The 23129-nt window shown below is 38.4% G+C and overlaps 1 protein-coding gene across 3 annotated transcripts in view; it reads left to right on the forward strand.

Annotated features, from left to right (window-relative positions):
• Gab3 (GRB2 associated binding protein 3) overlaps nucleotides 1-23129 on the forward strand; it is a 92244-nt gene that overhangs the window by 27490 nt on the left and 41625 nt on the right. For all 3 annotated transcript variants that reach the window (XM_055606578.1, XM_055606580.1, XM_055606579.1), the window contains exon 2: nucleotides 20798-21101. In XM_055606578.1, coding sequence (XP_055462553.1) covers nucleotides 20798-21101 — 304 coding nt within the window. The remainder of the gene's footprint in view (nucleotides 1-20797; nucleotides 21102-23129) is intronic.

The raw sequence follows: 23129 nt of genomic DNA on the forward strand, positions 1-23129 counted from the left end.
ACTGACAAATAGGATAAGAAAACTATAATTCAAGGGGTCTTTCATTACATACAAAAAACACTGAGATTTTGAAGGCATAAAAATGTAAGAACAGACTAGGATAAAAGGGAATATGTGATTTGCTTATTCATACCAGAATTTAACCTTTTACATAGACACTAAGCTTCTCATTTTTAGCCATTGTGTACATATATGAAATGTTTTTTTGCCAAAATGACAAAGATGTTTTATAAAAATTTCTTGTTTGGGGTTTTTTTGGGGGTGGGGGCAGGCAGGGTTTCTAGGTGTAGCTCTAGCTGTCCTGGAACTTACTTTGTACATCAGGCTGGCCTTGAACTCAAAGAGAGCCACCTGCCTCTGCCTCCCTGAGTGCTGGGATTAAAGGCATGCACCACCTCTGTCCTGCTACATAAAATATTACTTTCTTTTTTTAACTTTTATTCTTTTCTTATATATTATGTCCTGAGAAAGTTTTCCCTCCCTCCACTCCTCTCAGGGCCTCCCCAACCTTCACTCCCTTCCAGATCTACTCCACCTCCATTTCCCTTAAAAGAGCAGGTCTCCCAGGTACATCTACCGAACATGGCTTGACAAGATACAATAAGACTAGGCACAAACCTTCATATTAATGCTGGATGAGGCAACCCAGTGGAAAGAAACGGGTCCCAAGAACAGGCAAAAGAGTTAGAGACAGCCCCTACTTCCATTGTTGGGAGTCCCATGAAATTAGCAAGCTACACAACCATAAGGTATATGCAGAGGACCTAGTACAGACCCATACAGAGTCCATGTTTGTTGCTTCGGTGGCTGTGAACCCCCATGAGCCGTGCTTAGTTGATTCCGGGGGTCCTGTTCTCATGGTGTCCTCGTGAGCCCTCTGACTCCTACAATCCCATACCCGCTCTTATGCGGGGTCCCCCTGGCTCTGTCTGATATTTGGCTGTAGGTCTTTAGGTCTGCTCCCAATATTTGCTGAATGACACATCTCTGATGACAATTGGGTTAGGCACTGATCTATGATTATAGCAGCATATCATTGGGAATCATTTCATTTTTTTTTTCTTTTGGCTGGATGTGTTGGTTCTCCCCTGGGTCTTTGGGCTGTCCTACCTCTGGTTCCTGGCCATCCAGGCAGTGTCAGGTGTGGGCTCACTCTCCTGGCATGGGCCTCAAATTGGGCCAGTCATTGATTGGCCACTCTCACAAGTTCAGTGCCACCAACTCCTTTGTACATCTTGCAGGCAGGACAGTTTGTAGGTTCAAGGCATAAAATAGTTCTTATTATTTATTTTTATTCTGTTTTATTTTCTATGAAAGCTTAATCATGTCTTTTGACCTTTTTCCTATTAGATCATTCATTTATATTTATCATGCTGCAACATGGAAGCTCTTTAATGTTTTACTTACTGAACTGTCCGTTTCATTGTATATTAATAATCTCAACTCTGTTCATAGCAGTTCCTCACCATAGAATTTTTAATTCTCAGTAAATCTGTTCCTTTATAACTTCTAGGATTTGTTTAGCCCTTTATAATGACATCCATAGAATAATTACTTATGAAAGTTTAAAAACTATTTTTATAGTCTTGAAGCAGAGATAATTTGTGGGGCACCCCCTAATTCAGTCAGGTTAGGCAGGAATGAAGGGTGCTGTGAAGTCCTGAAAGGATGAATGCGGAATGCAGATCTGCTGTCACCATAGTTAAGGGTGGTGCTGGAGTGGAAACCAGGATCAAAGTTGGTTTCCTTTCCCTGTGGATCACCCTTTCTGTTTATGTGTCTGTCTCCCTCCCTGAGCTGTTAGCCTATGAGCACAGGGGCTGTGGTGGATTTGCTCAATGCCATTGTCTCCCCAAGTCCCAAAGTGGATGACACCAAAGTCAGGGCTCCTTTCCTTGTGGGTTGCACCCAGTACTTCAGAAACATGTTTTCCTTTCAGGTAGAGCTTTATAAAAATGTCCCAATGACCTGCAAAGTGTATTGGCAAAAACTTTCTTCCCCTCCATCACAAGCCCTTGACCTTTCTTTGTCACACTGTTTATCAAGATATATTGTGATTATTTGTTTGACTTATTAATATCTGTGGCCTCAGTACTAAACAAAGCCTTTCACTGAAGATTTTATATCAGCGTATATCAGTTTTACTGTGTCTGTCTTCTCTTCAGATAAGAATTTATCTTCAAGCCAGGCTTAGTGTACAACTTGGGTAGGCAGAGGCAGGAGGAGTTCTCTGAATTCAATGACAAGCCTGTTCTGCAAAGCGAGTCCAGGACAGCCAACACCACACAGAGAAACCCTGTCTTGAAACATTCCCCCCCAAAACAAAACAAAACAAAACAACAGAATTTATCTTCCTTTATGCTAATATAAAGCTTTCTAAAAGGTAGACACAGCAGCATGATAGCAAGGCTGCTTTTTCATGCCTTCAGATGCATCCTTATGTGTAGTTATTTCAGTTCATCACCACAAGGTCATGACTTCCTATTTCACAAGTGAGTCTGTTACATTGTGGCTTTCAATGCTGACAAGAACACAGTGGTTTGGGGCCTTTTGGCCATGAGAACAGTGTAATTACAAGTATACTCAATCCAATTTTTCAAACCAAATGAGACTTCTTTGTTTGACAGAAATCTATACATATTAAAATCCTTATCTCTTAAAATGTAATCAAAATCCATATCATAAAGTAAATAAAAATGAGATGACCTCAAAGAAAGTTACATGATTCAGAAAACTTTTATACTTTAAATAAGGGAGAATGCCATGGTCTTGAAGCTACTTAAACAGAGGAAGATGAAGACTAATTTAATTTTATTTTTGTATAATACTACTACATTCCTAATACCAAGTTGGATAAGGAAATTACAATACAGGAAAATAACAATTAATATAGAAATGAGAAATAGATTGTAGCTGTTTTTATTTAAGGGAAAAATAAAATTATATAATTTTTAGAGTATTTCTAAACACAGTACAAGAAAAACTTTAGAGATACTTCAGCTTTTTGCTATACAAAAATAAAACTTTTGTAAAAATAATATTATAAATTTATTATTGGAAAATGTCATACATGTATGCAATGTGTTTTGGTTGTATCCATCACCTACTTCATCCATACAACTCTTCCCAAGACCTCCAACTACACTTTTGGAAAAAATAACCACTCAATTCAATTAGTGCTGCCTATATGCACATGGATGTAGGGCAATCTGAAAGGGCATGTGAAACCTCCCAGTTGCCATAGCACCAGAGGAAAGAGACTTTCCTTCCTCCAGCAGTCATCAAGGGCCTATAACTCCTCAGCTAGGGATGGAGCCTTAGGAGGCTTTCCTCTATCCATCCTGGAATTTTAACTAACTTGGTCTGATGTAGGTCTTATACAGGTAGCCACAAATGCTTTGAGTTCATGTCTGCAATGCCTATGGTCATTTTCAGAAGACAGAGTTTCAAAGGGTAGAATCGTCCCCATGCTCCTATTTCTTGCATTCTTTTCACATCTTTCTTGATGTTCCCTTAGACTCAGTGTGGGAGAACTAGGTTTATAGAGTTGTCCCATCTAGGACTGAGTATGCAAGTCACTTATTCTCAGCATTTTGACCAGTTATGAGTTTCCATATTAGCTGTTGCCTACTACAAATAGAAGCTTCTATGATCAAGGTTAAAAGCAGCACAAATCTATGCATAAAACATAGATTTTTAGAAAATGTTTTGACTATATGATCATTTGACAGAACAACAATTGTAGGTTCTTTCTCTAAGCCTAATGACTTCTTAAGTCATGATTTTTTTTTTACCAGGTTTATAGTACTAGACATGAATTCCCTTCTGTGGAGCAGACCTCAAATGCAAATAAATAAATAGCAGTTGGTTACCCCTCTAATAGTTACACCAATGGTCATATCTTTCCTGATAAGGCAGTATTGTAGCATGCAAGGTCCAGTGCTGGGTAGGAACACTGCTATTTTTTCCTCAAGAAACCTGCACGAACATTTCAGTAATCTGAAAGCTAACCAGTAGGTTCAAGATTGGTATCAGTTCAAGACTGGTATCTATATGCCCTACAACTAAATTGTGTAGTGTCTTCAGCAGTAGGTTTTTACCATTGAGTACAGGCTCTTCATCTGGGAATGAGGCCAATCTTACTCCTCAAGAAGCTTCTTTTTGCAGCAGATAGAGACTTACAGAGATCCACCAGTGGTTAAAATGCAATGACTGTAGAGTGTCCAACTCTAGTTGGTACATCTATAATGAAATCTCTACGCTCAAAGCCCAGAGAAAATCATGGAAAAAATGTCAGAAAGATTGTAAGAACCGAAGGACCAGGATGCCTGCTGGGATATAATGCCTTCTAGACATGACAGGAAGCTGCACGCATGAAATTTCAACAACATGGCTGCCTAAACAAGACCTGTGTAATGACACCAGTCAACATATCAGCATGGTTGGGGAAACTTTCACATAGCCCATTTTAAATTGGGTTGTTCATTTTTCTGATGTTCAGTCTTTTTAGCTCTTTGTCTATTTTAGATACCAATACTCTGTCAGATGCATACCTGGCAAATACTATCCTCCCATTCTGTGGGCTACCTCTTCACTTGATTGACAGTTTACTTTGCAGAAGATTTTTGCTTCATGAGATCTGATTACTCATCTTTCTTATTAATTAATTAATTAATTCATTCATTCATTTTTACCAGAGTCCTATCCAGAAAGCACTTAGCTGGCTGGGCCTTTAAGTTGAAGCATAATTCAATGAATGTTTTGTCTGGTAGTTTCAGGATATTGGTTCTTATAACGAGGTCCTTTATCCATCTGCGGTTCAGTTTTGTAAAGAGTGAGAGATAAGGATCTAATTTCATTTTTCACACATTAAAATCTAAGTTTTCTAGTACAATTTGTTGAAGATGCAGTTTGTTTTCTAATGCATTTTATGGCATCTTTGTAAAATTGTAGTTACATGGAGTTATATCTTGGTCCTTTATTCCATTGATCTATGCATATATTTTTTTATCAGTACTATGCTGTTTTTATTACTATAGCTGTAAAGTTTAGTTTGAAATCAGGTATGATACCTCCTACAGGATTGGTGATAACCTCCACTAAAGATTGTTTTGACTACCTCTGCTCTTGTGCATCTCTATATAATTTGAGATATTTTTCTATGTCTATGAATAATGTCCCTGAAATTTGGCTGGATTTTTCAATGAATCTATATGGTTTTTCATAGAATGGCCATTATCACAGTAGCAATCCTAACAATCCACAAACATGAGATGTCTTTCCATCTTCTGGAGTCTTTCTCAATTTTTAAAAAAATATTTGTTTATTTTTATGTATATGAGTATGCCTCTGCATGTACACCTGCATGCCAGAAGAGGGCATCAGATCCCAGTATCTATACACAACCATCTATGGTTGTGAGCCACCATGTGGTTGCTGGGAATTGAACTCAAGAACTCTGGAAGAGCAGACAGTGTTCTTAACGGCTGAACCATCTCAACAGCCCATCTTCCTCAATTTCTCTCTTCAGTGTCTTAACATTTTCATTGTATTTTATTATTTTATTTTATTTTTGTGGCCATTCTGGATGAGATTATTTCAATGATTTATTTTGAGATATTTGTCATTGGTATCTAAAAAGGCTGATGATTTTTATATGTTAATTTTGTATCCTGCCACTTTACTGAAAGTATTTATGAGACCTAAGAGTTTTTTAGTTGAGTATTTAGGGTATTTTATGTATAGAATCATATCATCTGCAAATTGGAATACTTTGAATTATTTCTTTTCTGTTTTTATCATTTTTATTTTTTCTCTTGTCTTATGGTTATAGCAAGATTTCAAGCACTATATTGAATAGGAATAGAAAGAGTTGATACCTTTGCATTGTTCCTGATTTTAGTGATTGTACCTTGAGCTTTTTCCACTTAGGATGATGTTGTGTATTGCTTTTATTATATTGAGATATATTCCCTCTATCCCTAGCCTCTCCATGATTTTTTTATAATGAAGGAATGTTGAATTTTGTCAGAGACTCTGTGCATCTGGAGAGACAATTATGTGATTTTTTCCATCTGTTTATGTGCTAGTAACATCGATTTATTTACATATGTTGAACTATTTCTGAATCTCTAGAATGAAGCCAACTTGGTTATGATAAATGATCTTTTTAATATGATCTTAAATTTGGTTTGTTGTAGAGAGATGAATTATTCTTTCTAAATTAAATTGATGCAAAAATTATTTTGCCAGAAATTTTCTTTAACCAGCTAATTCCCTAATGACTGACACAGAAGGACTTATTTATTTTTAAGCTGTAAGTACTATGGTGGGCAGAGTCTGAGCTATTCTAATTTTAATACCTTTAAAATCCACATATTAGCCAATCACTTACCAATCTGATGACTCCTGGGAGGCTTCTTCTCCATCAGTCTGTTCTTACAGCTACATGCTCATTGTCCATCTTGCCTTATGGGAACTCCTAGCTCTCTCTGGCTTCCTCTCTTCCTTCTACTTTCCTGCTCTCTCCTTTTTTCCCCCTTCCTCTCTTGACCCTAAGCCAGGGCACTTAAAACTCCACCTCCCTCTTTTATCCAGTCATAGGCTTCAGCATCTCTATTTAGCTAACCAGGGATAATTAGGGAACATTCCTTATCATCACATGGTTACAGGAGATAGTTCAACAGTCATAATAATGCCCATGTCGGGGTGGTAACCAGATCTCAAGGCACTGAAATCAGCATTTGAAAACACAATTGGACCTTCCTCCAACAGTTTGTGAATATTTTTTTTCAGAAAATTTACATCTATTTTCACTAAGGAGAATAGCTTATAATTCTTTCTCTCTCTCTCTGAAGATGGAGTTATGGGTGGTTATGAGCAGCCTAGTATGGATGCTGGAAACTAAACTCAGGTCCTCTGGAAGAACAGCAAGCGCTCTTAATCATGAAACCATTTATTGCCACCCTTGTATGTTTTTTTTTTAATTTCCCTAGTATTGTTTGTTTAACTAGTGTGTTTTCTTGTATTTAACCTTGTCTTCAGTCCAAAGTATTCTTTCCAGTGGTCACAATTCCTTTAATATATTTTTATTAATAATATTATAGAAAGCTTTTATTTTACTTTAAATTTTAATGTATAGTTTTGCTGGGAATAATAGTCTGGGTTGGTAATTGTGGTTTTTCAAAATGTAAAATGTATCTTTTCAGGCACTCTTGAATTTAATGTTCCCACTGCTTAATCAGTTATTCAGATAAGCCTATCTATAAACGATTTGACCTTTCTTTCTTTCTTGTAGTGTCTTAAGTGTTCTATTGTTGTGAAGAGACAACATGACTATGGCAACTCTTATAAAGGAGAGGATTTAATTGGAGCTTACTTATACTTTTAGAGGCTTAATGCTTTATGATCATGGTGGAAGTATGATGACACAGAAGCAGACATGGTGCTGGAGAAGCAGCTGAGAGTTCTATATCCAGAACCACAGCTAACAGAGAGTGACACTAGGCCTGATTTGGGCTTTTGAAACCTGAAAGCCTACCCCCCAGTGACATACTTCTTCCAACAAAGCCACACCTCCTAATCTTTCTCAAGTACTCTGATGACTAAGAATTCAAATATATGAGCTAAGCGTTCATTCCTATTCAAACCGCCACATTCCAATCCTTGACCCCCAAAGGCTTATAGCCAGATCATAATGCAAAAATGCATTCAGACCAACTTTAAAAGTCCATATAGTCTATAATAATCTCAACACTGGTTAAAATCCTAAAGTCCAAAGTGTCTTCTAAGACTCATGTTAATCTCTTATCTGTAAGTTTCTGTAAAATAAAAATAAAAAAGCAGATCACATACTTCCAACATACAATGACACAGGATATATATTACCATTCCAAAAGGAAGAAAAGGGAGCATAGTAAGGAAACACTGGACCAAAGCCAAACTGAAAACCATCAGGGTAAACTCCAGTTTCTGCATCTCCATGTCTGATCTCCAACACCTTTCAGCTTTATTGACTGCAACACTGCGCTCTCTCTCGCGCTCTCTCTCTCCTCTCTCCTCTCTCTCCCTCTTGCTCTCTCACTGGTTCCATTCCCAGTCTGCAGCTCTCCTTGTTAGGATCTCTAACAAAATCCAGGCTTCACCTTCACAGCCTTACACAGTGGTCTCTCTGGGCCTCCATGCTGGTGTGCACCCTTGACATACGTCTGGCCTCAGAGGCTTCCCTTAGTCGCAGAGGGAGATTCTACAACTCCTTTCATGTATCTGTGACTCTAAAGCCAGAACCACGTGGCTGAAGTGACCAGGGTCTTCTGCTTGCTGGGGCTGGAACTTGGCCCTCTCATTAATATACATTTTCACCAGTTTTCTGTTTTCAGCATTTCTCTTCTTGTTATATAGCTTCTTTAGGTCTGTAGATTTAGTATGCTTCTCCTATATTACATGGCTAATACCCACTTATATTTGCTTGCTTATGCTTTCTTTTAATTTCTTTTCACAAGCTGTAAGCTTAGGTAGGTGGATTCTTGCCCTGATAGCACTACTCCCTTTATTTCATTTAGCCTCAGGATTTTCTTATTCTTTCCATCTTGTTGAGTACTGGACTTAGCTCCATTACAGTTCCGGGTGCTCCTTTTCTCCTAAATCTGTATGTTTTGTACCTTTCCTTGCTCAATTTGCTCCTTTTCTTTATATAGATCTGCGTAAGAATGAATATTAATAACCGCAGAACAGAGTCAATTACTAGGCTGTCTTAAAAATCTCCTCTGCCAAATGATATTAATCTAAAACTTGTCATTTTAGCATCAGGTAGGTTTTTTTGGACAAGGACAGAAAGCAGCCACATTCCTTCTTTAGTTGTGGAACTTCCCCACACTTGTGTGCCTTACCCTGTGTCCCCTCCCCAAATATAGATATAGATATAGATATAATAAACTGTTTTTCCCCCAAGGTCGTATCAGCTTTAAAGTGAATGATGAAGTATGAAAACCTTTTCATATCATATGTGGCAATCAAGGAATAATGCTTATTAATTATTGTAAAAAGATCAACATAATAATTGTAAAACATAGGACTAGCAGTTTACAGATGCCTTTGAAAGGACTCCACACATAGGAAATAATATCTAGCCTTCTTAGGCATGAGATAAATACAAAATAAAACAAGATACTTTTGTTTGGCATACTATGTGATGGACAAAACTTAAAAAGATGTTTTTGAGAAAGATATAAAACTGAAATTACTACAGACTTTTAAATATATCTTCATGTAAATCTCTCTGTGGTTTCATTAAAAATAATAAAAACCATCTAAAAATCAAGAAAGAAATCCCATTAATTTGTGGGAAGAAACCTTAGATTAGTTAAACATCTCATCTTCCCTTAGAGATGGCACAAATTTGACAAAATAAGAAAGTTTTCTGAAGGATTTCAGTTAAAAAAAAAGTGTAAGCTGGGGAAGAGCTAACTATGTCATGGATAATTGTTTTTCCTATGGCAGTGAGACAAGGAGGACTAGAGTTTGATGAAAAAGCTGGGACAAGGAGAGAAAATGGGAATCAGGGACTGTCTTGCCCCAAAGCAAACCTTGAGATAACAGTTTATAAACTGCTTGTTTAATTTATTATAGCTTGTGCCTATAGACAAATTGTTTAAGACTGTTGCACCTCAGTTTCTACAGTATATGGTATAGAGAAAATATGTATCTCATGTGGGCTCCACAGAGACTATAAAATGATGTAATCACTTATTTAAAGCATTAGAAACAATTCTGGGACATATGTGTTTACTATTATAAGTACATGCTTTGAGGCACTCCAGGATTTGTGTTCTTATTTTAATTGTGATAGTCATCTTAGAGGTATAAAAATAACATTTCTTTTTCATTTATTATTCTACCAAAAATATATAACATTGACTATATTAACCATTTGTCACTGCAAATGAATGACAGTAAAGTCCTTCATGCTATGTGGACATCACTGCTATTTATACCTAACACTTTGGTGTGAGAGTACTTTTAGAAAGCATATTCTTGGGCCAGGAGACAGTTCTATCGGTTAAATGCATGCTGTACAAGCATGGAGACCTGAATTAATAGTGAAAGCATTTTCTGTGTCTTTGGTATGGTATTCTTATCTTTCTTCTATGCCTGTAACTCTCTTACAATTTAGTCCTTTTCTTGAGTTTGATGCCTAGCACCCACATAAAAAAAAACAGGCATGCTGGTGCATACTCATAATCTCAGCTCTGGAAGAAGACATGCAGATCCCTGGTGTTTCCTAGCCAGCCATCCTAGCTGAATTTATGAGCTCCAACTTCAGGGAAATACCCTGTCTTAAAAAATAAGGGAGGGGGGGCAATTGAGAGGGACTTCCAGTGTCAACCCTTCAAACACATATGTGCCATAAAAGAAAGCATATTCTTATGTATTCATGCCTTTGAAAGTACCTTTGTTTAGAGGATCTTCCCCTTTCCCACACTTGTATTGTCTCTGGTAAGGTCAGTTGTCATCATAATCTCTGTATTAAACCGTCTTTAAATCTGTTCATACTTTATTATTTCCCTTGCGTTCCCATTGCACTACAGACTCAATTATAGAATTTATCAGAGTTTCAAATGACGTTGTTCTTGAGTTCATCATTCCAACCCATTTTACTTCTTGATTCTGGTACACAATATATTGGTGACCAGTGACACAAGTTTGTAACCTTTATGAATCTTTGTAGCAGCTATTATTGACTGCTAAGACAACCACTCAAGGAATAATGAGAAACAATGCATAAGGAAGGTCAAATACATGTCATGTAGTGTGGCTGTGCTTGAACACAGCCCTCTTGGCATAATTTATCTCTGCTGAATATTTAGTCTCAGGATTCCTCCTCCGAAGTCCCACATTGCTACAGAGATACAAGATTTCCCTGCTTCTGTTGACAAACCATGGAAGTAGATCTTGTGGGCCAGGTCATCTCCAGCACAATCACAGGAAGTTATTCCATGCCTGGGACAAGTCCCAACTCTATCTGTAAGGGAGCAGAAGGTTACAGACCATCAGGCTGAAGGGTCACCAGCAATCCCTGGACTACTGGAACTCAGCCAGGACAGAGAGGAGCATTGCAACCTGCTCCTGGAAATTCCGAACCCTCTGCCCTTGGGTCCTGTGATCCCTTTGGCAAGGAAATATAGTAAACCTCAGCAGAAAATAGAGGATTAACCAGAATTCCGTTTTTCTTTCAATGATTTTTTTTTCATCTTGTGCAACTTAAAAATATACCTAAGCTTCCTGAGTGTATTCAAGGTGCAACCACTGGAAAGAAAAGTGTAGAGGAGCAGGTCTTTGGAAGTTACTAAAAACCTCCAAGTTGTTGCCAAATGTTTTCTTTCATTTCATGTTCTGGGATCACATCCAAGATTCTTGGAGACCTTACAAATTGCAGTCAGTAATTGAGTAGTTAGATTTCCTAAACAGTAACCAGCATTTACTAAGTATATATCATTAGGAACAAAAGAGTAAGAGAAACGGAATAGAGAAAACTTGTTCAGAGCCAGAGGAATAAGAATGGGAAAGGACCTAAAAAGGAAATTAAGAGTCAGTAAATCAGACAAGAGCAAATATTACTCTTCTTTCCCTTCTTGCCACGGTGTCTTCTTGGGTTCAAAGGAGAAGATTCTAAGTGAAGTGAAAGAAGTGTTTGGAATATAGAAATAAATTTTGGAGAACAGCTATGATAGCTCTATCTGATAGAACAGAATTTGCTGAAAGTGCTCTAACATGTGGCTTTGAAGATGTCTTGCTATATGTCTACATTTGTCCCCCAGTACTTCCCAGTAAACTTTAGGGAGAGACAAGAGCAACTAGCCTGAAAACCTTTCTGGCATACCTTTAAGCCATCTTGAAGGCTCATCAACTAACTTAAAAGATGTACCATCTTCCTAATGTACCTCTAGATTTTTTGCCTTGTTTTAATTTATTTTTTAATTTAAATTTCTCAGGTATGCATTTGTGTGTGTGTGTGTGTGTGTGTGTGTGTGTGATGTGTGCACATGGGTATGCTAATGCATGTGCACGTGTGTGTAGGCCGGAAGTTGACATCAAGTGTCTTTCTCCTCTAGTCACAGCATTGAGGAACATTGCTTCAAATGAATGAGAAAATTGAAAATAAGAGAAGGGGCTAGGGAGATAGTTCAGTGGATAAAGTTCTTGCCATACAAGTGTGAGAAGTGGAATTCATATGTCAGCACACACATGCTGTGACCTGCCTGTAATCCCAGTACTCAGGAGGCAGAGACAGGATTCCCCCAAAGCAAGCTGGTTAGGTAGACAGCACTAATTAGGAAGTTCGGTGTTCAGCAAGAGATACTGAGCCCTTGATAACATCTTAATAATAGTATCTGCCAAATGCAAACCAGATACCACTGCTTCAACCCGGAACCCTTGTGGCACTCATGCAGTTGTTAATCAAGTCCTATCAATTACATTACCTATTTGTCTTTCTTCATCTGGCCACAGTCACCTCTCTAGCTTTATTCTCTTTCACTTCAAACTTCCTGGTAGTTATGAACTTGGTTTACTGGACTGCTTTCAGCACTGCAGTTGCACACCCCCCAAGGTTTAGCCCATAATATGCATGATATGTATATAATAAGTGCTTTTTTACTACCACATTGAGTAGATTTCCATTTAACATGATGGTTGATGCTTTGGATTGAAATCCAACACTTGTATTTTATGCATATTTACTTACTTGTTTCACCTTTTAGGGTTCTTCTATAAGATAGAATATATATATTTTAAAGGTATTTTGGATGCATATCTTTTTTAAGATTCATTATTTTAAAATCATTAGACTCACAGGAAGTTGTAGAAAGGAGGTCAGTGCTTTTCCCAGCTCCCTTAGTAGCAGCATCTCTCACAAGCAAAGGACATTTAAGAGCTACTATAGGTGGCTCCTGTGACATGTGCACTTGTGTGCACAGGTGTGCACAAGGGCAGCCCTTCACTATGTACATTTATGTAGCTACCTCTGGAGCTCGTATACAGAATTGTGCCACCACAGTAATCTTTCATACTGGCCTTGTCCAGCTGCACCCATTGCAGTGTATTATTTGATGAGCAATGCTGCATTGAAAATGTCTTGTATGCCAAGTCTATTAAAAAACTACCTGTTGTACTTTAGAGACCAAGATAGGAAATATCCCTGTTGTAATAAAGCATACCTTTGCCAGCATAGGTTAAGTTTCCAAAAAGCAATGGATTCCAGTTGGTGTTCATTGGCTATAGCTTGGTTTCAGGGTTTTGCTTGTAAGTCAGATATTTCCAAGCTACTTCTACTTTCCAAATAAGCACTCTTCATATGTAGTAGTCAGAAATGTTGGGCTAGATCACATGTGATTTGAAAATAGGTTCATAAGAACAGGTTTTTCTCATTTTCTCCTAATATGAGGCATCTCCTAAAGATGTCTTATAAAGTCACAAAAAAAGCATCTCAGAGGGATATCAGTGCCTGTAAGCCATCAGAGCAATCAGAATGTAAGCTTACAAATCCTGCAGTCCTAGCTGACCCTGGCAAGAGAGTGTGTAGCACATCTATAGGTCAAGGAAGTAAGAGGCTCACATTTAAAAAAACAAAACAAAACAGTTAAGTTTAAAAAAACTGCCATTGCTGAAATGACAATAGTGAGAGATCAAAACCTTGATCTTAAGGTTCTTGATCTTGAAATTAAGATAGCTGTGGGTTTTGCCCTCTCAGTCTGACTTGGAAGCCTGGTTGTAGAGGCAGGTTGCTGACCCATCCTGTGCACATATGAAGGAAATGATTTCATAGCTTAGGGATTTTACCACTGCAGAGGGGCAGGGGGCCAAATCCGTTGAAACAAAGGGACAGTAATCACTCTTGCCAGAAAAGCAGTTTAAATCAGAGGCGTCTCTTTACAGCCTCAGATACTTTCAGGATGTTTCCCAGTACATTTCAGTGTCTTTTGACAATGAATACAGTCCAGACAAGCCTCTTCATTTTATTAGAATGAATTCTAAAGCCAAAAAAGTGAAATTTGTTATAACACTGCCAGGTTTGTTTTACTGAGTGCAGGAATAAAGTGGTCTAACTTCAGCCTCAATTTCCCAACCTACTGATTAACAAATTTTCATCCTAGGTATGCTCTAGGTTAAAGTCACTATCTAGTCACTCTCACATCCAAGCATATACTATAATGTTTGGAATAAAGCATTTGTCTCATTTGAGTTAAAAGCCTGGAACTAAAACTTCCTGGTACTTTAAGTTTCAGGTCAGAGACAATGTGTATCTGGTTGCTCCTAGCAAGTAAGTTTATATGAGAAAATCCTGGATATTAAGTTCATTATAAACCCATAAAGAAGCCATATCTCTTGAGAGTGTTATTTAAAACCTACATCTGTAGCACCATGTTTGTACTTCAATCATTTAATTATTATTTGATGAACAACTGTTTTGTGGCCAGTCTTACATGGCCCAGAGAATAAAGTGGTGATCAAGAAAAAAACACTACTAGATATCACAAAGTGGTATGTAAAATAGTAAAGAATGGTGTTGCAGTATTTATTATAAACTTTTGGAATGTGCCAACAAAGAAGGGGGAATGATTAGATTTGGAATTTTCAAGAAGTATCTTTCCTTTATTGAGAATATATTTATGTGGAGTTAAGAGTGGATATGGGAAGGCAATGGGACTATTTCAGTTACCCATGTAAGAGACAGTGGTGATATGAACTGGGGTAGTATATTGCGGCAAAGCTGTTTCATGGAAAGAAATATACTGAACAACGAAATGTTTATGTGAGTTTTAGTAGATTTTGTGACTCTCCTGTAATAGTTCTTAGAGTTGTATAATGGAGTTTCATTGTATACTATAGTATTCAGCCCTGCACTGTATGTCTTTCACACAGCATCATTTATTTTGAGATACTTTTAAAATTGTTTTGTGGATAGGAAGCAAGCTCCATGCCAGGTATACCAGTATGGGTGGCAGAAAATATGCCCTCTCTATATGCTAAAGTTTGGAGAACAGCTCCTACAGAAAAATACTTTCTTAACAGAATTTCATTGATTTCAAGTTTGAGAGGTTACAGTCCAAAATCAAGTTACCAGCAGCGTAATCCATTGCTTCTGAGGAATATGGGGGGGGGGGGGATTCTTCTTGTCTTTTGAGTAGCTATCTTATCTTTATGTCTCTTCAGTATTTTTCTTTTGTACAGCTTCATGGCCTTTTATTTTTTTCAAGTTACTTTTTCTCTTTTTTAATTAATTACAATTTATACATTTGTATCCCAGCTGTAGCCCCCTCCCTCAGCCCCTCCCTCGCTCTTCTCCTCCCATGCCCTTTCCCCAGTCCACTAGTAAGGGGGGTCCTCCTCCCCTTCCCTCTGACCCTATTAGGTCTCATCAGGACTGGCTGCATTGTCTTCCTCTGTGGCTTGGTCAGGCTGCTCTCCCCTCAGGGGGAGGTGATCAAAGAGCTAGCCACTGAGTTCATGTTAGAGAATGTTCCCCTTACTAGGTAACCCTCTTGGATACTGAGCTGCCATGAGCTACAACTGTGCAGGGGTTCTACAGGTTCTAGGTTATCTCCATGAATGGTTCTTGGTTGGAGTATCAGTCTCAGAAAAGACCTCTGGGCCCAGATTTTTTGGTTTTGTTTCTCATGGCCTTTTATAAGGACATCAGTCATATGTCATTGTAGCCTACCCATATGGCTTTACTTTAACTTGGTAAAGATCCTGTTTTTCAATAGGGTGATATTCACCCTATTTGGAAAGGGGAATACAATAATTTGAGTATGGGAAGATAATTCACCTATAACAGGTGACATGTCAGTCACACAGGTTGAAGTATCAGTCCCTCTTCCATAGAGAATGTGTTATGAGTTAGAGGCCAGACTGAGTGAGCTCCAGACCAGCCTGGGCTGTACAACAAAACCTTATGTCAAATAAAAAGAACATTTTTTTGTGCACATTTAAGACTGTGATACATCTCTTAAGTCTCATGTAATTCCCTGATCACCTTTCTATCACACTATTTGTCTTTTTAAATAAATTTGGTATGTATATTTTAGTTTCATAACATGATATTTATGGTAGTGAAATGGTTGCCATACTGAGGTATATTACCATGTATCTCACAATTATTGTCACAATTATCACAATTATTGTGATAAGAGCAGCTAAAATCTACATCTGATACAATTTATTTTTAAATTATAGTCCTCTATAAGTTAAACATTAGATATCTAAGTTTCTTCATCCTAATCTTCTGCTACTTTGTATACTCTGACCTACATCTCTCCATTTCCTTCTATGCCTTACCCTCACTAACCACCATTTCATCATCTCTGGGCATCTGACTTTATAAAATGATTCCATGTATAAATGGGGTCATATAATGTTTCTCTTTGTGTCTGGTTTTATTTCACCTGACATTTTCCAAATACACCTCATAAATGCTACACTTCTTCCTTTTTAAAGACTGAATGGCATTCTGTTTTGTAGAAGTACCACATTTTCTTTAACCATTTGTTTACAGTTAAACAAATAATTCTGGAATGAACATAAATGGCAGTGTAGAAAATCTTTATAAGGTGTTTATTTTGTCTTCTTTTGGTGTATATCCACAAAAGGAATTTCTGGGTCATCTACTAGTTATAGGTTTAACTTCACAGTGGTCATATTAGTTTATATTTCCCACTAAGTTTACAAGGGTACCCCCCCTTTTTTTCCACTTTCACAAACAATTGCTTTCTCCTTTTTATAATAGATAATCTAACTGGGCTGAAGTGATGACCCTTTATTTTAATTTGTGTTTCCCTAATGATTAGTGATGTTGAACATTTAAAAATATCTCTTAGCCGTTTGTATGTCTTTGTAGAGGTTTCTTTTCAGGTCCTTTGCTATTTTTTTTTTCCTCTTGAGACAGAGTCTCATTATGTAGTTTTGAATGGCTTGGAACTCACTATGTAGATCAGATTGGCCTTGAATTCCCAGAGATCTTACTGTCTCTGTCTCCTGAGTGCTGGAATTAAAAGTGCTGCAATTAAAATTATGCCACCAAAACCCATCCAGTTTAAATGGGGTTATTTTTTGCCCTGCTGTTGCGTTGTAAATATTCCATTTCAATTTTTTATTAATTTAAAATATTTATTTATTTGTAATTATGTTTATGTATGGTGTTGTGTACCTGGGTGCAGATGCCCTTGGATGCCAGAAGAGGGCTTTCTGGAGAGCTCTTGAACTTAGGGTTATAAGAGGTAACAGATGTGTGTACTGGGAACTGAATCTGGGTCTTCTGCTAGGCCAGCATTCACTCTTAAGCAATGAGTCATCTTTCCAGAAGTACTAGAAGTTGTTTTTTATTTTTTTTAATAAATTTCAGAAGTTAAATCTAATCAGATGGCACACACCTTTAGTTCCAGCACTCTGGAGGCAGAGGCAGACAGATCTCTGAGTCTGAGGCCAACCTGATCTATAGAGAGAGTTCCAGGACAGCCAGGGCTAAACAGAGAAACCCTGTGTCAAAACAAAAAACAAAATAACAACCAAAAACCCCATTTGTCATTTCCTTTGCTGTACAGAAGCTCTTTTCTTCTCTATTATGTGTTGAAACTTGGTATTTAACCTACTTACTTACCAAACAACTTCTAGAACACATTGTTTTGGCCTTTTCATAACCATAGCTCTCAGGCAGACATTTTAAAACCTAAGGAAATTCATGATGGTAATCTTGTATGATTTAACAGTAAGACTGCTTTATATCCTCCTCAAGTTATTATATAACTCTTCTTTTTCCTTCCAGTCCTGATGAAATACTTATGGGCAGATTCATGTCTTGTCTTTCTTGTATCTTTGTGCATGCTTTTCTCTCTGGATTGCTTTAGTCTCAGTGTTGTTGCTACTTCTTCCCGGAGCCTTCCTAGACCTCATCTGACAGTGGTTTTTTCTCTTATGTGTTCCTTTAGCATCTTGGCTCTCTTTTATTATAACACTTGTCTCATTGAGGACAATTATCTGATTAGCCATCTGCCCACTTCCCCTGCCACACACAAGACTGGGAGTGGCATGATGTGTGACTTGCTCAACTTGGCTTCTCTAGTATATGGCAGTGCCCAGCATATTTAGTAGATCAACTGGTACTTTTTAAATGAATGAATTATGAACTTGTCTGTGTCATCTTGCCTCTGTATAAAAAGCATTTAACATGAAACTTGCTTCTGTGCTCAATTTGATTTCCTCTTTTGTAGTCCTTTTTAAAGAACTAAAACAAAGTTCTTCTTTGCATTTCCTTACTAAAGTGGCCTTTGGAAAGTTTGGGGTACTCCAGGCTTTCCATAGAAGCTTTCTTAACAGGCATGCATGATATCATCCCGTTCTTTGTCCCTGTTGATTCCAAAGCTGAAATTTCCTGCCTCTTGCATTCTAAACCTCAGAACAAGGTGAATTCCTGTCCTTGTTAATGGCTCACTTCCACTCAGTGCCATAGTTTCTTGTTGTTGTGATTGTTTTTTTGAGACTTGGTCTCACTTTGTTGTCCAACCGAAGTGGAACTCACCATGTAAGGTAGGATAGCTGTGAACTCATGTAGTCCCATCTGATTCTGCCTCACAAGTTCTAGGATTAAAGTGTACATCACCATGCCTGGTATTTTTTTTTTTTTGCAACAGGCATTTGAGTTATTCATTTTTCTCTTCCTCTTAGATCATGCCCATAAGCATACATGCATGTTGTTATTTCTTTTGTCTTATAAAAACACAATCACATTGCCTCCTTCATCTTCTGAGAGTCAAATCTCTTCTAAGAGCTTAACATGAATGTAAAGACAGAACAAGGGAAGGGCTTATCTCCCCCAACCCAAATCAGTGACTGTCCTCATGCTTGGTGTCTCTTGTCACAGCCTAGAAGAGCTTTTGATTCTGACATATACTTGTGGATCTTTTATGACAACTGGTCTTTGCTTTTCAGTACATCTTTGGATTCTCTGTTGTCCTGAATGTCTTGTTATAGCGAGAGAGTTGAATGTATTCCAAATGATGGTTTCTTTTACCTCCATAGTCTTGGTCAGAGTAGGCTTAAAAGCTAGAGATATAGGGGCTGTATCTCTAGCTCAGAGGTTAAGAGCACTGGCAGCTCTTCTAGAGGTCCTGAGTTCAATTCTTAGCAACAATATGGTTGCTCACAGCCATCTATAACTGTACTTCCATGGGATCAAATACCCTCTTCTGGTATGCAGACAAAACATCCATATGCATAAAAAAAACAATCCTTTTTTTAACTACTAGAGATACAGAAGACTTCCTATCTGATTGGTCACCATGCTTCCTGGCAGAAACACACATCTGGCTGTCACACATGCCATTGCATGGGAAAGAAAAACCACAGAGCTATAAATCTCTCCTCTTGCATTTTTTTTGTCAGTCTGTTGAACTTTTCTGTGCTCTTTCCCATTTGGGGCTAATGCCACCAATCTCTGCAACAGAAAATAAGTTTAGGCTATCCTGTTGTCTGGTCCAGTTGCATGAGATAATTAAGGGATACCTAAAAAGTAAAAAGATGGAGATTTCAGAAGTTCCCTACTTCTCTCTCCAGACTGTGTCTATAAATTGTATTATTAGATTTCCCAGTACTGACCTGTCCTTAAAACTATGCAGTAAAGCAGATTGAAGACTGTACACTTTTCATTTAGTACCAAATGTATTATTAGAAAGTTTGGTATGTGTTGTTTTTTTTTTTATTTGTTTTTGAGACAGGGTTTCTCTGGCTGTCCTGGAACTTACACTGTACCATAGACCAGGCTGGCCTCGAACTCACAGAGATTCACCTGCCTCTGTCTCCTGAGTGCTGGGATGAAAGGCATACACCACCACCACCCTATGAAAGTTTGGTATGGTTATGAACTGTAATACCAGCACCTGGGAAATGGAGGCAAGAGAATCAGGAAGCATTGTCTTGGGGTTTGTATTGCTGCATTAAAACATCATGACCAATAAGCAAGTTGGGGAGGAAATGGTTTATTTGGCTTATAGTTCCTATTATTGTTTATCATTGAAGGAAGTTAGGACAAGAACACAAACAGGGAAGAAACCTGGAGGCAAGAGCTGTTGCAGAGGCCATGGAGGGGTGCTTCCTACTGGCTTGTTCATCACTTCTTCCTCAGTCTGCTTTCTTATAGAACCCAGGACCACCAGCCCAGGCATGGCTCCACTCACAAAGAGCTGAGCCCTTCCCCATCAATCACCAATTAAGAAAATGCCCTGCAGGCCTGGCAACAGCCTGAGGTTATAGAGGCGTTTTCTCAATTGAAGCTCCTCTTAGATGACTCTAGCTTGTGTCAAGTTGACATAAAACTATCTATCACATACACAATTATTTACTTTATTTAATGTTTATGAATGTTTTGCCTGTTTGTAAATCTTTTTACCACATGTATGACTGGTGCCTATGAAGTCAGAAAAGGCAACCCCTGAACCTGGATTTACAGGTGGCTGTGAGCTGTCATGTGGATGCTGGGAACTGAACCCAGGTTCTCTACAAGAGCAGCAAGTGCTGTTAAACACTTAGTGTCAGCCCATCCTCCAGCTCCTTAAATCAAGAATTTGAGGTCATCTTTCGCTATACAGTGAGTTTGAGCCTGGCCTCCCTCTCTCTCAAAAGAAGTGCTACTTTAGAATAGCAGTCTTTCTTGCTGTCCTTGTTCCTGCCATAAGGTTCTTGGCAGAATTTGAAAAGAAAAAAAAATGAACAGCTGGTCTAATAAGTTCATGTCAAATTTCCTCTGCAGGCTTGGCGCAAGCGCTGGTTTGTGCTCCGTCGTGGCCGCATGAGTGGCAATCCTGATGTCTTGGAATACTACCGCAACAAGCACTCCAGCAAGCCCATCCGTGTGATAGACCTCAGCGAATGCACTGTGTGGAAGCATGCAGGCCCTGGCTTCGTTAGGAAAGAATTTCAAAACAATTTTGTGTTCATTGTCAAGACTGCTTCCCGTACCTTTTACCTAGTAGCCAAGACTGAGGAAGAAATGCAGGTGTGGGTACACAGCATCAGTCAAGTTTGCAATTTCAGTCATCTGGAAGATGGTGCAGGTAAGAGCAGGGTTGGAACTCCTGTGAGCAAAGGGATGGCCCAAGATGTTTTCCTGGTGCTGGAAAGCTACTACAAATAAGTGGTGTAGGTATTTTGGCAATCTACCAGAGCTACTCCTACTAAATTCAATACAACACTGGAAAGCACTGTCTTTCACTTGGTAGTAGGATTCAAGTCCAAATGTGGAAAGACAAACTCTGCCCATACATGTAATATTGGAGATCTCTAGTAGTAAACAACCTGGAAGTTGGCTCTGGGTCACTTCTGGGCATTGGGAGCAGTTGACTCAATTCTTTCCTCCTCTTCCTTTTTCTCTTGTTCTTCCTCCTCCTCCCAATTACTCTTCTGTTCCGTTTCTGTTTCTCCCTTTTCACTCTGTCTCTACATACTACCATCCCCATGTAATATACGAGGTGGTTATAGCCCAGGGTTATAATTCACTTCCCTTCATAGATTTTTTTTGCGCCTATATTAGTCAACTTTCTCTTAATTAATAGAACACACACAGATTATTAGAAGGGTTTACAAGTGTGGTCTGACCAGTTCAATAATGGTTATCTCATGATGGAAAGGTAAAGAATCAAATAGTTGTTGAATTCATGAGGATGCAAGTCTCAGTTGGTCTTCAGTCTAAATTGGAATCCTTAAGTAGGTTCTAGGGGCTGGGGAGACGGCTCAGAGGTTAAGAGCACTGTCTGCTCTTCCAGAGGTTCTGAGTTCAATTCCCAGCAACCACATGGTGGCTCACAACCATCTATAGTGAGATCTGGTGCCCTCTTCTGTTGTGCAGGCACACATGCGGGCAGAACACTGTATACATAATAAACAAATCTTAAAAAAAAAAGAAGTAGGTTCTAATACCAGCAATGGAATGCCTCAGGAGAAGGCTAGATAAGCTTGCCAGTGAGAATGAGTGCAAGCAGGCAAAAAGCAAAAAGCTCTTTCTTTCCGTGTTCTTTTATGGGGGCCGAAGGTGTGGTCAAGATTTAGGGTGTGCCATTTCACCTCAAACTATCCAATCAAAAAAATCTTTCATAGGCACACCCAGCCACTTGGGCTTTAGTTGATTTCAGATGTAGTCAATTTGACAGTCAAGATTAGCCATCACAGAGTCTAGTATTATTGCACCATATTCTGACACTTAGATTAGGGGATTTTGAATGTGGCTTCTTTTAGCCTCTTTGTTTAGTAGATAAAAATTGTATCCCTAATCTTGGCACATACTTCAACATTTCAGTAACTCCTTTACTTTTTTTTTTTTTACCATCTACCAAGGAAATAGCCACACTATAACAGCAGGTGGCAATGGAGAGTCAGGATTGGATCTCTAAGGCAAACACGAATGTGTACTTCCTTTTTTTTTTTTTTTTTTTTCATGAGCCAGCAAAGCTTATTAAGTGATACTATTTAGTAACATTGCTGAGCTTTGAAAGCACTCAAATAAAAGGAAATGAAGTGACAGCAATTACTTTATCCTTGGTACAACAGACAGAGCTTGCAAAATAGCAGTACATGCCTAGAGCCTGATGTCAAACAAACCCAGCAGAGCCTCCCTGACCAACTCTTTCAGTGGTACTTGCTGTTGGCTCTCCACTACCCTAATTCCTACTTTCAATCAAACTTTTACATATGTATTTTTCATGCACCCTGTTATGTGCCTCCTCTTTCTTTCTTTTCTCATTCAGCAGTTGTCGTAAAACATGTATGTGTAGTATATTTCTCAGTGACTCAAAAGGAACAGGAGTAAAGCACCAGGAAAAAACTAGAAAACACTGCCCCACAACTCCAAAAGGAGTTTTTAGGAGAATGTAAAGGCCGACTCTTTTTAGTCTGAAATCCATGTTATAAAGGTTTTCTTGCAGTTTTCCACATGCAGCAGCCCCCTTTATTTACAGGTGATGGATTTCAAAATCCCTAGTAGATGTCTGAAGCCTCAGACAGTACCAAATTCTATTTTCAATGGTAAATAATTTTCTCTACACACACACACACACACACACACACACACACACACACACACACACACA

Source organism: Psammomys obesus, unplaced genomic scaffold (genome assembly GCF_907164565.1).
Source record: "Psammomys obesus unplaced genomic scaffold, mPsaObe1.curated_primary_1811, whole genome shotgun sequence".
Classification (NCBI taxonomy): domain Eukaryota; kingdom Metazoa; phylum Chordata; class Mammalia; order Rodentia; family Muridae; genus Psammomys; species Psammomys obesus.